This window comes from Vicugna pacos, chromosome 9, assembly GCF_048564905.1.
Source record: "Vicugna pacos chromosome 9, VicPac4, whole genome shotgun sequence".
In the NCBI taxonomy this organism is placed as follows: domain Eukaryota; kingdom Metazoa; phylum Chordata; class Mammalia; order Artiodactyla; family Camelidae; genus Vicugna; species Vicugna pacos.
In genome coordinates, this window is record NC_132995.1 from 10,028,664 (window position 1) to 10,041,005 (window position 12,342).

Consider the following 12,342-nt stretch of genomic DNA (forward strand, 5'->3'; position numbering starts at 1 on the left):
AGGGTCAGCCCTGGTGCACAGGCTTCCGCAGGCTTTCCGCCTCGGCTCAGTCCCTATCCGGCCGCTGGCGCGATGGCGGGGTCCGCACTGAGGGTCGCCGGACGGCAGCTCAGCCAACAGAGTGGGTCTGGAGCCCCCATCCTCCTACGGCAGGTTCGAGGTGGCTGGGCCCGGGAGCGAGATTACTGGGTCCTGTGAGGCGGCGGGGGCGGAACTCGTGGGTCCTTTAAATCCGAACAGATACCCGGGCCCCGACGTCTGGATTTTTGAGGAAAAGGGCGAGGGTTTAGACTTTGGCGTCCTTTAAATGGGAGAGATCTGGGATCCCCTGGGCTTGGGGCCAGACTCCTGCGTCCTTTACAGAAGAGGGTGATGGAGACCTAGAATTGTGGGTAAATTAAAGTTGGGACTCGCTGGTTCAAACGGAGTAAGGTCCTGGGGTCCCAGACTCCTGACTCCGGGGATAAAAGGGGGCTGGGGTTTCTGCTTCTGGACCTTAAGAAGAGAACTGAGTTGAAGCCTGGACTCCTGTGTCCTCTGTGAGTAGGAGCCTGGTTCTGCACTCTCACCTGTCCTCCACCCCCTTCCCAGATGTTTGAGCCCAAGAGCTGCACCTACACTTACCTCCTGGGTGACAGAGAGTCCCGAGAAGCTGTTCTGATCGACCCAGTCCTGGAGACAGCGCATCGGGATGCCCAGTTGATCAAGGAGCTGGGGCTGCGGCTGCTGTATGCTGGTCAGTTTGGGGGGCCGGACTCCTGGGTCTTAGGGGCGGGGCCGTAGAGTGGACTGGGGAGTTAGGGGCCCAGATTCCTGGGTCTGAGGGAGGACGGGGCTTGGGGCTGGGAATCCTGCGTCCTCTCTGTGCGTTCCTAGACCTGGCCCTCCTCTCTCTCCTAGTGAATACCCACTGCCATGCCGACCACGTTACGGGCACGGGGCTGCTCCGGACCCTACTCCCCGGCTGCCAGTCTATGATCTCCCGCCTTAGTGGGGCCCAGGCTGACTTGCACATTGAGGATGGAGACTCCATCCCCTTCGGGCGCTTTGTGAGTTGGATGTTGGGTCCCCGAGAGGATGGTGGCCTGGACTTCGTGGAGTAAAGGAAAGAGGGGGCTGGAGGGCTGGACTCCTGAGTCCTGGAGTAGGAGGGGCCTCAGACCCAGGTTCCTGATCCTGGGCTCCAGTTTCTCTCTCTGGGTGGAGGGCACCATAAACCCAGGTGGAAAACTGGGGCAAGAGGCCCTGGGCAGGTGTATCTCTAGCCAAGCCCTTTAAGTCAACATTTTTGCAAGTTCCTGTAGCTTTGGGGCAGCTCCTTTGGCCTGGTGTCTCATACAATTTGATTCAGAGCTGGAATTCCAAGGTCAAGGCTGAGAGGCCCAGCCCTGACATCCTAGAGCCACTGTTGGAGGAAGAGGGTCCTTTTGCCCTGGGCTTGGACTAGGGTGAAGACAAACATATTTAAGGAGGCGCTCACTTTCCAGGTCGTGCAAAGGCAGGGTTGGCACCTTCAAGTGGGTGCCTCCTTAAATGTAGTGCCCTAGGCAGGCGCCTCCTTAAATGTTGTGCCCTAGGTGGCTGCTTGCCTCACCCTAACCCCAGCCCTGCTATTACCTCACAGGAGAAAGTCTGAAGGTTCCTACCTCCTCTCCTTTTTCTGCCACAAGCATAATCAGCAGGTTTCCGGCCAGAATTTCAGTCGAGGGAAACATGATGGGTGAGGAGGGTTCGAAGGGGAGTGACCCTCAGAGGGAGGGGAAAGAGCTGGCAGGACTTTTTTTCTGATCAGAGTTGCTAAAGATTTAGAAAGTTTGGCTGACTTTCGGGACAGAATGTTAGGTGACAGGGTGAGGACTCAGCCTCTAGGTTAGAGGGTTTTGCTAAACAGGAACAGTATATCTGAGTCAGAGCGTTCTGCAGAAATGAGGACTATGCGTGGGATCAGAGGGTTTAGCTCCACTGGTCACAGCCTCTTTATTTCAAGCCTTTTTCTGGAAGCAGGTTAAAAAAATGCATTGTACATTTATGTACACTGTATATGATAAGCAGGTGCTAACCAGCATTTCTTGGGGGTGGGAAGCCTTAGAAGTGTTAGAAATGATTGGAGTTTTGTGTCAAGATGAGCCCTTTGTTCAATAGGATGAGTGATTTCAGTGATTCAGTGTGGAAGGGTTTAGCTGTGAAGGTGTAGCTTTAGCATGTGTTTTTCTAAACAGCTTTATTGATACAATTCACAAACCATCCAGTTCACCCATTTAAATTGTACTATTCAATGACGTAGTATATTCACAGAGTTGTGTATCCATCACCACGATTAATTTTAGAATATTTTCATCAAGCCAGAAAGAAACCCCACACCCCTTAGCTGTCACCCCACTGTGCCCCCTTTTCACTCCTACAGACTTAGGCAACCACTAATCCACTTTCTGTCTCAGTAGATTTGCCTCTTCTGGACATTTCATAGAAATGATAAAATACAATGTGTGGTCTCTGTGACTGGCTTCTGTCACTGATCATATGTTTTCAAGGTTCATTCATGTGGTAGTATGTGTCAGTGTTTCACTTCTTTTCATTGCTGAATAATACTCCATTATACAGATATTTTGCATATTTTTTGCATATATTTATTTATTCATTCATCAATTTATGGGCATTTGAATTGTTTCCACTTTTTGGCTATTATGAATAGTGCTGCTATGAATATTCATGTACAAGTCTTTGGACGTATGTTTTCATTCCTTTTGGGTATATACCTAGGGTGGAATTGCTAGATCATATGGTAATTCTGTTTAACAGTTTGAGGAGCTGCCAAACTGTTATCAGAAACTATTATCCAAAGTGGCTGCATTATTTTATGTCCCCACCAGTGGTGTGAGGGTTCCAATTCCTCCACATCCTTGTCAACGGTCCTTTTTATTTTCTGTCTCTATGATTATTCAGCATTTTGTTTGGTTTTCAACCATGTTCCTTATAAACCTTTAAAGTTGGGCACTTTTTTCTCTTCCTCATTACCCCCCCCATTTAAAAAAATTCAAATTATAACATGCATATTATATAGTAAAAAGTGCACTATTGTACGTGTGTGGCTTGGTAAATTTTTACACACATCTGTCCTTGTGTATCCACTGCTCAGATTCAGATCCAGAATATGACCATCATCCCAGAAGGCTTCCTTGTCCCACTTCCTGGGCATCACAGTCCGCCAAGGGACCATTCTTCTAACTTATTTAATCATAGGCTAGTTCTCTGCATCTTGGACCTTATAAACAGGAATCATATCGTGTGTACTCCTGTGTCTGCTTCTTTTACTCTTCATACTGTTGTATATGATTGTAGTTCTTTCTTTCTCTTGGGATATAGCAGAGGTTGGCAAACTTTTTCTCTAAAGGAGCAGACAGTAAATATTTTTGGTTTTGCATGCCGTATGGGTCTCTGTTGTAATGACTGAATTCTGCTGTCAGTGTGGAAGCAGCCAGAGGCAATGCATAAATGAATAAGCCTGGCTCTACTCCAACAAAACTTTACTGATGGCCACAGTAACTTGAATTTCACTAATGTTCATGTGTCGTGAAATGTCATTCTTATTTTGACTTTTTTTTTTCAATCATGGAAAAGTGTAAAACCCATTCTTAGTTCTCAGGCTTGCAAAAGCAGGTGGCAGACCAAATTTGGTGCACTGGCCATAGTTTGCTAACTACTGATGTAAAGCATGTCATTGTGACATGAATTGATGACGGTTTATATCCATCCTCCTTTTGATGGTTGATTTCAGTTTTTGGCTATTCTGAATAGCACTGCTATGAAGATTCTTGTGCAAATCTCTTAGTGGCCATTACACTCAATTCCAGGGAGTGGACTTGCTGGGTCTCAGAACTGAGGTATATTTAACTTCAGTAAAACTGCCAGTTTTTGAACTGGTTGTACATTTTACATTCACGGTGAGCCAAATTTGGATGGTTTCATTGTAGAATGGATTTTTCTGGTTTAATAAGCAACGATTGAGACTTGACAGTTTTAGCTCCCATGGGTGACAGATTCAAAAGAGTCGTCTTGCCTTAAATATATTGATTTTGGGGGGGGGTGCTTCTCAAGATACTAATCCCTCAGATTCCACTTTAATCTTTTTTTTTTTTTGATGAAGGTACCGGGGATTGAACCCAAAACCTCATCTGTGTTAAGCTTGTGCTCTACCACTGAGCTATTACTCTCCCTTGTCAGGTTCCACTTTAGAGATTCTGATTTAATTGTTTGAGGCAAGAAATCAGTATATTTTAAAAGCTCACAGATGATCATCATGTGCCCCACCTGTGGTTTTCAGAGGTTGCTCCTATTTGGAATTAAATAGTTGAATTATGTAACAAGTCTACCCGCCACCTCCCCGCCCCTTCCAACCCCAACATTTTGTGAAAAAATGGAGGCATACAGAAAAGTTGGGAAAACATTTACAACATACACCTCTATCCATCCATCACTCCATCCTATTTTTTGATGCATCTTTACATTGTAGTTATCAGTACATTGTCCCCTAAACAGAACAACAAATTCTAATTTTGTTTTCTTTCACATAAGAAAGGAAGGTTTAGCTGATGAAGGTTCAGAGAATTTAGCTACAACAGAAAATGACATTTTGAGAATATAAATATATACGCAAGACTGGGACACTGTGCTGTATATCAGAAATTGACACATTGTAACTGACTGTGCTTCAATTTTTAAATTGTTTTTAAAAAAAAGAAAAAGAAAATGACATTTTGGGTTTTCGAATTTAGAGGGCCTACAAACAGTAGTTGGTTATCCCAAGATAACGCGCTTTTGAGTAACACGGAGTTGAGGTATGAACTTGGAGACCAAATGGAAAAGGCGGCGAGAGCTTACTTGCCACCAGGGGGCAGTGCGGGCCACGGGAACTGCCAGGCAAGGGAGCGGCCCTGCTCCTTTTTGCGTCGGGTTTAATTGATGGGAGGTAGCTTTGGAAAGATAGCTCTGTGGCAGGAAGTAGGCAAAAGAGCAGCTGTGGAGCTGTGTCACGCACTTACTGCATCGTGAAAGAGAAGAATAAATCTTTGGAAAGAATATGGGGTTAGGCAGGCCCCACAAGATCCCTGCAGAATATTCTACAGCTAAAAGGATTACTCAACAAGTTTTGGAAATGGTGAGACTGCTTAGGGCAAGAAGTTAGGTGTCCCCACCCACAAGGTTTTATTTTTAGTATTTTCAAAACTATAGTAAGTCGAAATAATGGTACAGTTAACACCCTCATACCATTCATCTGATGTTCACCAGTTACTGACATTTTTACCACCTTTGCTTTATTTCTCCCTCCTGTGTGTATACTTCCCTGCCCCCGTTAGCATTCAAAAGCTAAACTACAGACATTTCTAAAGACTTCTAAGAATAACCACGTTCTCCCACATCACTGGTTCACCAACTCAAATGCTTTCGTCTCAGGATTCTTTAACCCTCTTAAAAAGTATGGAGGGCCCGAAAAAGCTTTTGTTTACCTGGGTTCTATCCATCAATAGTCACTGTATTAGTTACATGTCAGTTATATCTCAATTTTTAAAAAAGAAATATAACTATTCAAATATGCAAAAAAAATTTTTTTACTAGATTAGAAGTTAAAACTGAGACTTAAAAAAAAAAACCAAGAATACAGAAGCACATATTTTAACAACTGTCAGAGTGATGACATCATCACAAGTCATGGAGCTTCTGGAAAACTCCACTGAATTCTTCAAGGCAGAATGAGCATGAAAAAGGGCAAAAGACCTCTTCCCACTATTGTGAAAATAATTTTGATTATGCAGACCTTCAGGGTTCCCTCTACTATACTCTGAGAACCTTTTACAAAATCTTTGTCACATTTAATGATATACAATAATTTTTTTAATTGATAGACAATAATTTTTAAGTATTTCTGAAATCCAGCCCATGTTCAAATTTCTCCAGTTTCCCAGGAATAATTTTTAAGTTTATAGGAACCAGGACTCAATCGAGGTTCATACATGGCATCTGGCTGTTAGGTGTTTTTGTCTGTTTTAATCTAGAGCAGTTTCATACCCTCTCTGTCCCGTGACTTTGACTTTTGAAGCTTCCTGCCTGTTGCCTTGTAGAATGTTCCACTTTCTGGGTGTGTCTGGTTATTTCCTCATGGGGTCATTTAATTCCTTTTCTAACACTTCTCTCTGCTATCAGCTGAAGTAGAGGACAGATATTTTTGTATTGGTTAATAATAATAATACTATAATAATAAAATAACTTAATAATAGTTCACAAATATTGAGTGTTCACTTCTCACTAGGCATTGTGCTGAGCTCTGTAAGTGCATTTCCTCGGCATTTATCTCACAGGATTTTCAGAATCAAGTACCATTTCCTGGCAGCAGGGAGTGGTGGGGCGCAAATGTTGGGGTGTGCTTCCCGTTTTGGGAGGACACCCACTACATAATTAAAGTTGATTATTCATGCTTCAGAATGTAGTCTGTCTACTACCAAGCCTTTTTTTTTATTAGAAACTGCAAATATACATTTTTGAGAAATCTTCCAAATTTTTAAAGATCAAAAATAAAGTCAGACTTTTAATAACTACTGAGTGATCTGAACAAAACACTGCTATGGCTGAACTTGGCCCTTGAGCCTCCATTCTGCCTTTTCTGACAAATAGGTCTCATTAAACCTTCATAACTACATTGTGAGATCAGAAATAGTTTACCCAGTTTACAGAGAGGGGAAAGTGACTTGCTCAAAAGTTATGCTGAGAAAGTGGCTAAGCCAGGATTTCAGGCCTTGTGGTTCCACGAGATCAGTGTTTTTGGAATTTTAAAATATGATTATTATTTTTATTATATAGCTATTATTGTGTGCTGGGCATTTTTAAAGTGCTTTACGTATGTGAAATAATTTAATCTTCCTCATAACCCTATGAAGTGGGGACAATTATTAGCCCCATTTTACGAATGAGCAGAGAAGGTGAAGTAACTTGTCTAAGGTCACACAGCTAGTAACAGCAGAGCCAAATTTAGAACCCATGTCATCTGGCTCCAGAGGTTGCTCTTAACCACTAGTTCATGTGCCCTCGCCAAGAGATTAATATTTTCACCTGGATTCAGAACTGAAATCTCAGCTTCATGAAATACCACTTACCCTTACTGTGTCCTGGGCAGGCTGAGATTTCACACTTCATTCCATTCCTCGCAGCTCCATCCTTGATGCCTAGTGCACTTTTTTTTTTTTTTGCTTATAACATCTGTGAAATTCACCCATATCATTGCATGTAGTTATAATCTGTTTTCATTCTGTGCCTCAGTTTCCTCTTCTGTAGAATTGGGCCAGGAAAGGTACTTGCTCCATAAAGATGTATGTGGACTGAATGAGTTCAGTCATGCCGAGTGCTTAGAAGGGAGCCAGGCACAGGAGAAGGGGTCGATCAGTGTCAGGGCTCTTGAAAAGTAGGTGGGACTTCTCCCTGACTGATGGGAGAAGAGGGACGGGTGTACCTGGCAGAGAGAATTGCCTGGGCAAGGAGGTGTGGAAAACTCTGATGTTTCCTGGAAATGACCCTGGGCTTCAGAGTAGCTGGGTGCATTGGGAAAAGGAGAATGTTATGAGACATTGGGCTGGGAAAGTGGGCAGGCACCAGAGCAAGGGCTGAGGAACCGGAATTCTGCCCTGGGGGCCGTGGGAGCCAGGGAAGGGTTTGGAGCAGAGAGGGGCCAGATTGGATCTGGGTGATAGAAAACCCCCTCAGGGTCAGGAAGGAGATGGGTTGGAGGCTGGGAGGCCAGAGAGGAGGCTGCTGGTTGGCCCAAGGAGAAGAGGCCTGAGATGAGCAGGACTGTGGGGACAGATATTTGAGAGAAGGGAAAGATAAATAGGGAGGCTGGTCAACAGCAAAGCCACTTGCGATATAGATTCAGTCATTAGGGGCTTAGGGAATCTTGGTTCATGAGGCAAGCAGGATTTCATTCAATTGATATTAAAATTGTGTTCCACTTATACACATAACACAATTGCGTACACCATGTATAGTTGATCCTTTAACAACCCAGGGAATTAGGGGCACTGACCTTCCCTACATTAAAAAATCAGGGCTTTTCTTACAGACAGTCCACTATCTGCGGTTCTTCTGCATCCATGGATTCAACGAACCGGATCATGCAGTACTATTTACTACTGAAAAAATCCGCCTATATGTGGCCCCACATAGTTCAAATCCACGTTGTTCAAGGGTCAACTGTATATACACTTTCTAACTACTGGTTGGTTATAGCTGACATCCTTCTGATTGGCCAGTAGCCATGCTATAACTGTAGTTAAATATTTTGAACATTACTCCTGAATATCCATCCACATTTTTAGTTCAAAAGACTCCTGTGCTTTTTGTTTAAAAAAAAATCCAGAGAGTATGGAAACATACAAAATAAAAAGGGAAAGATCATCCCTCCACCACGAAAAGATAATGTTAACTTTTGGCTGGGGGATGTGATTTTTCCCACAAGATTTTGCAAGATTAGTGATTTTGCTTTGCACTTGTTTTGCATTGCACATATATCCTATTGTAGATGAGTTAAGAAGGTGTTTGGCAGAAAGGAACTGAAAAACCCATATAGTGGCTTAAATAAATAGGAGTTCAATTTTCTCCTATAGCAGGAATTGGAAGAAGGTAGTTACTTTCTTTGATTTGGCATTACTATCATTTGTGGGATTCTCTTGGGCTTTTCTTTATGGTTGCAAAATGGCTGCTGCAGCTCTGGCCATCACACCTTGTGTTCAGAGCTGGATGAAGTGGAAAGGGGAGGTGGCAGTTTTTTATCAGGAAGGGAAAAGCTTTCCCAGAAATCCTCAGGGGACCTATTGAGATCTTACTGGCCAGAGAACTGTCAGAGGCTACTCACCCTTATAGGGAGGCTGGGAATGTGCTTGGCTGGGCACTCTGATGTCCCAAATCAAATTGGAGATCTGAGCAGGGAAGGTTAGAATAGGTGTTGGGTATAGAAACAGGGTCTGCACATGGTGTCCTTCAATAGTCAGCAGATGACTGACTTGCACAAGGATGCTAATTGGTGGGTGGGGGCTCTATTAAGAGAGGAGGAATGATGTGTGAGTGGGAACTAATCTTATAAGTGATTGTTAGATCATTGGGGTAATAATTTTTTCTGACAGTTGCTTCCCTGAACTGAGTATGGGGATTTAGATAACCAGCTCTCCCTGGGTGGTGTTTCTGTGCTTGTGTGTCAGGGGTTCTTAACAGCAGAGCCTTGGAAGTGGCTTTGCGGGATCAGAAAGTGTATATGCATCTGAGATGTTGCTAAAAGTGACTAAGCTGCCCTCTAAAATGGTTATACTGAGTTGTACCCACAACCCAGGGAATGAAAGGGCTTGCTTCAAACACCCTAAGCAAATCTGATAATTACCAATCTGGTAGATGAAAAATAAGAGTTTTAAAATTGAGATCTCGCCTCCCCTTCCTTCCTTTTAAGAGAAATCAAACATCTTTAAAGTTTTTTTTTTTTTGACTATTTGTTCCCTCTTCCATGAATTGCCTATTTTTTTATTTTGCTCATTTCCCTTTTGGGGGTTCTTATTGATGCTTAGGAATTGTTTATATATTATGGCTATTCACACTTTATAATACTTTTTTATACATGCTGCTAATACTGTCTCTGATTTTTTTTTGTCTGGTAACTCTGATTTTGTCCTTTTCTGTAATGAAATTAAACTATATGGTCACATCTGTCCCTGTTGTACCTTATGGCCTCTGAATTTCCTATTGTGCTTAGAAAAACCTTTCCTACCTCAAAAATTTATATGTATAAATATATCTCCTTCTAGAATTTTTATGGTTTTTTTAATGTTTAGACCTTTAGTTTATTCTGAATTTTGTGTTTTATTTTTAATTATAAAGTGACATGTTTATTGTGAAAAAAGATAATATAGGAAAAGCCTAAAAAATATTTTGAGTTAATGAATATGTTTTTTAAAAAGATGACACTGTGCAAGTTGCTTTGTAACTTGTTTTTTGCACTTACTAGATAGTAAACATCTTTCCATGCCATTAAATATTTGTGTATAGCATCATTAAATTTTACATCAGTGACATAATTTTAAATGACTGCTTAGTATTCCATGTTTTTTGTAGTATGCTTATCTTTTTCTTACTGATTTGCAGGGTCTGTTTATACGTAAAGTATCCTGCCCACTGTGTAGTATATATGTGTTACAAATGTATTTTTTCAGCTTGTTGGTTCTCTTTACATTTTGTTTATGATGTTGCCATTCAGAAACTTCAGATTCATTTAAATTCAAACCACTGATCTTTCCCTTAATGATTTATGACTTTGGGGATCACATTTGAATGTTCTTCCCTAACCAAACATCATATATTCATTTGTATTTCTATTGTCATAATTTTATGGTTTTATTTTCTCGCTTTAAGTTTTTAATTCATTGGGAGTTTACTCTGGTGTGAGGTTTGAGTCTGAGATCTAACTTAACATTTTTATCAAAAAGAGGTTATCTCAATGTGACCCTGGGATGGGGTGTGGACTTCTGAGGCCAGTTTCACCATGAGGATAAATCCACAGGCTTATTGGTGACTCTCTGTACTCTCACTCTCTACCAGGCCTTGGAGACCCGGGCCAGCCCTGGCCACACCCCAGGCTGTGTCACCTTCGTCTTGAATGACCACAGCATGGCCTTCACGGGAGACGCCCTGCTTATCCGAGGGTGTGGGCGGACTGACTTCCAGCAAGGTCACAGGCTTCTTTCCCCAGCCCAAGATCTTAGAATGGCTATGTGGGTGCCAGGGTTTTAAGCATCAGTTGCAAGAATGAATGAATGAATGAATGTTAGACTTTTGGGGGGCCAGGATTAGATTCAGAGTTTAGCGGTTGGGGAGCTGGGTTCAGGGCTTAGCCGCTGGGAGACAGGTTCCAGAGTATATGTTAGTTATCTATTGCTATAAAACAAATCATCTCAGAACCTCGTGGCTTAAAACAATGATTAACATTATCTTATACAGGTTCTGAGAGTTAGGACTCTGGGAGCAGCTGAGTTGGATGGTTCTTGCTCAGGGTCTCCCATGAGGTTGCATCCAAGCTGCTGGCCTGGGCTGCAGTCATCTGAAGGCTTGACACGTGCTGGTTGTTGGCAGGAGGCCTCAGTTCCTCACCACGTAGACCTCTCCATAGGGCATGCGCGAATGTCTTCATGACATGGCAGCTGGAGTCTCCCAGTGGGATCAGAGACAGACAGACAGAAGCCCTAATTTTTGTTTTTAATGACCTAGTCTCAGAAGTTAAACTCTTTTATTTCTGCAGTATCCTAGATGCAAGTCACTTAGTCTAGACTAGTATGTCAAGGTAAGGGGAATTAAATGTCATATTTTGAAGAGAAGAGTTTCAAAGCGTTTGTGGACGTATTTTTAACACCCCCCCCCCGCCAGGAGGGGTTTAGCTGGTTGGGGGAAGGGTGTGGAGTTTGTTTCAGGAGTTTAGATTTAGCAGTTTATTAGATTTAGCAGTTTAGCTTCTAGGAGGTTGTTAGATTCAGTAGTTTAACTGCCAGGAGGTGGTGGTACATTTGGCATTTAGCTGGGGGTGGGGATTAGATTAAGGGTTTTCTCCATGGGGAGGGTGTTTAGTTTCAGAACCTCAGCTCCCCTTTGCGTGTGAGTGTGAATGTAAGGTGGACAGTGGATCGGGAGGAGTAGCTGCCTTGCAGCAGGTGGGCGAGTTGGGGTGAGAGAGGAGAGACAGAGCCACAGTGACCTGGCAGGGGGTAACCAGATCCCCAGGTTGCTTCTTGCTTCCTCTTTCCTTATCTCTCCATCTTAGTCTCTGTCTTTTTCTCTCTGAGGCTCCTACCCTCCCATTTATCCATTCCCAACACAGTCTTGGTGCTTCAGGGTCTCATCCCAACCTTATTTACGGCCATGGTAATTTTCTCACCATTCCTCAATTCTTTGCATATGCTCTTCCACCTGCCTAGAATGCCCTTCCCTCCCCTTCTCTACCCAGACTAAGGGCTGCTGGCAGAAAATGAGGGCAAGGGTTTAGCTACAGTGATTTTTTACTCTCCCACCCTTTTCTGAAGGGAAGGGGTTAGGGAGCTTCTCTCGTCCTGTTGCTCCTCTGACCTCTGAGTTTTCCCTCCACAGGCTGTGCTAAGACCTTGTACCACTCAGTTCATGAAAAGATCTTCACACTTCCAGGAGACTGTCTGATCTACCCTGCTCATGATTACCATGGTGAGGGCTTCCTGGAGGAGGTGTGGGATTTACATAACTTACTATTTGAGAGGGAGCTGTACCAAACTGCTGTAAGCCTCACAGAGCATGGAG

The 12,342-nt window shown here is 43.1% G+C and overlaps 1 protein-coding gene and 1 long non-coding RNA gene across 2 annotated transcripts in view; one reads left to right on the forward strand and one right to left on the reverse strand.

Moving 5' to 3' along the window:
- ETHE1 (ETHE1 persulfide dioxygenase) overlaps nt 1-12,342 on the forward strand; it is a 13,152-nt gene continuing 810 nt past the window's right edge. Inside the window, exons 1-5 of the mRNA XM_006208594.4 lie at nt 1-153; nt 592-736; nt 901-1,049; nt 10,624-10,753; nt 12,160-12,249. Of these exons, the coding sequence (XP_006208656.2) occupies nt 73-153; nt 592-736; nt 901-1,049; nt 10,624-10,753; nt 12,160-12,249 (595 nt within the window). The 5' untranslated portion in view covers nt 1-72. The remainder of the gene's footprint in view (nt 154-591; nt 737-900; nt 1,050-10,623; nt 10,754-12,159; nt 12,250-12,342) is intronic.
- Nucleotides 10,988-12,342, reverse strand: part of LOC140698062 (uncharacterized) — a 6,587-nt gene continuing 5,232 nt past the window's right edge. The window contains exon 2 of the long non-coding RNA XR_012075472.1: nt 10,988-11,229. This is a non-coding gene — a long non-coding RNA (uncharacterized lncRNA). The remainder of the gene's footprint in view (nt 11,230-12,342) is intronic.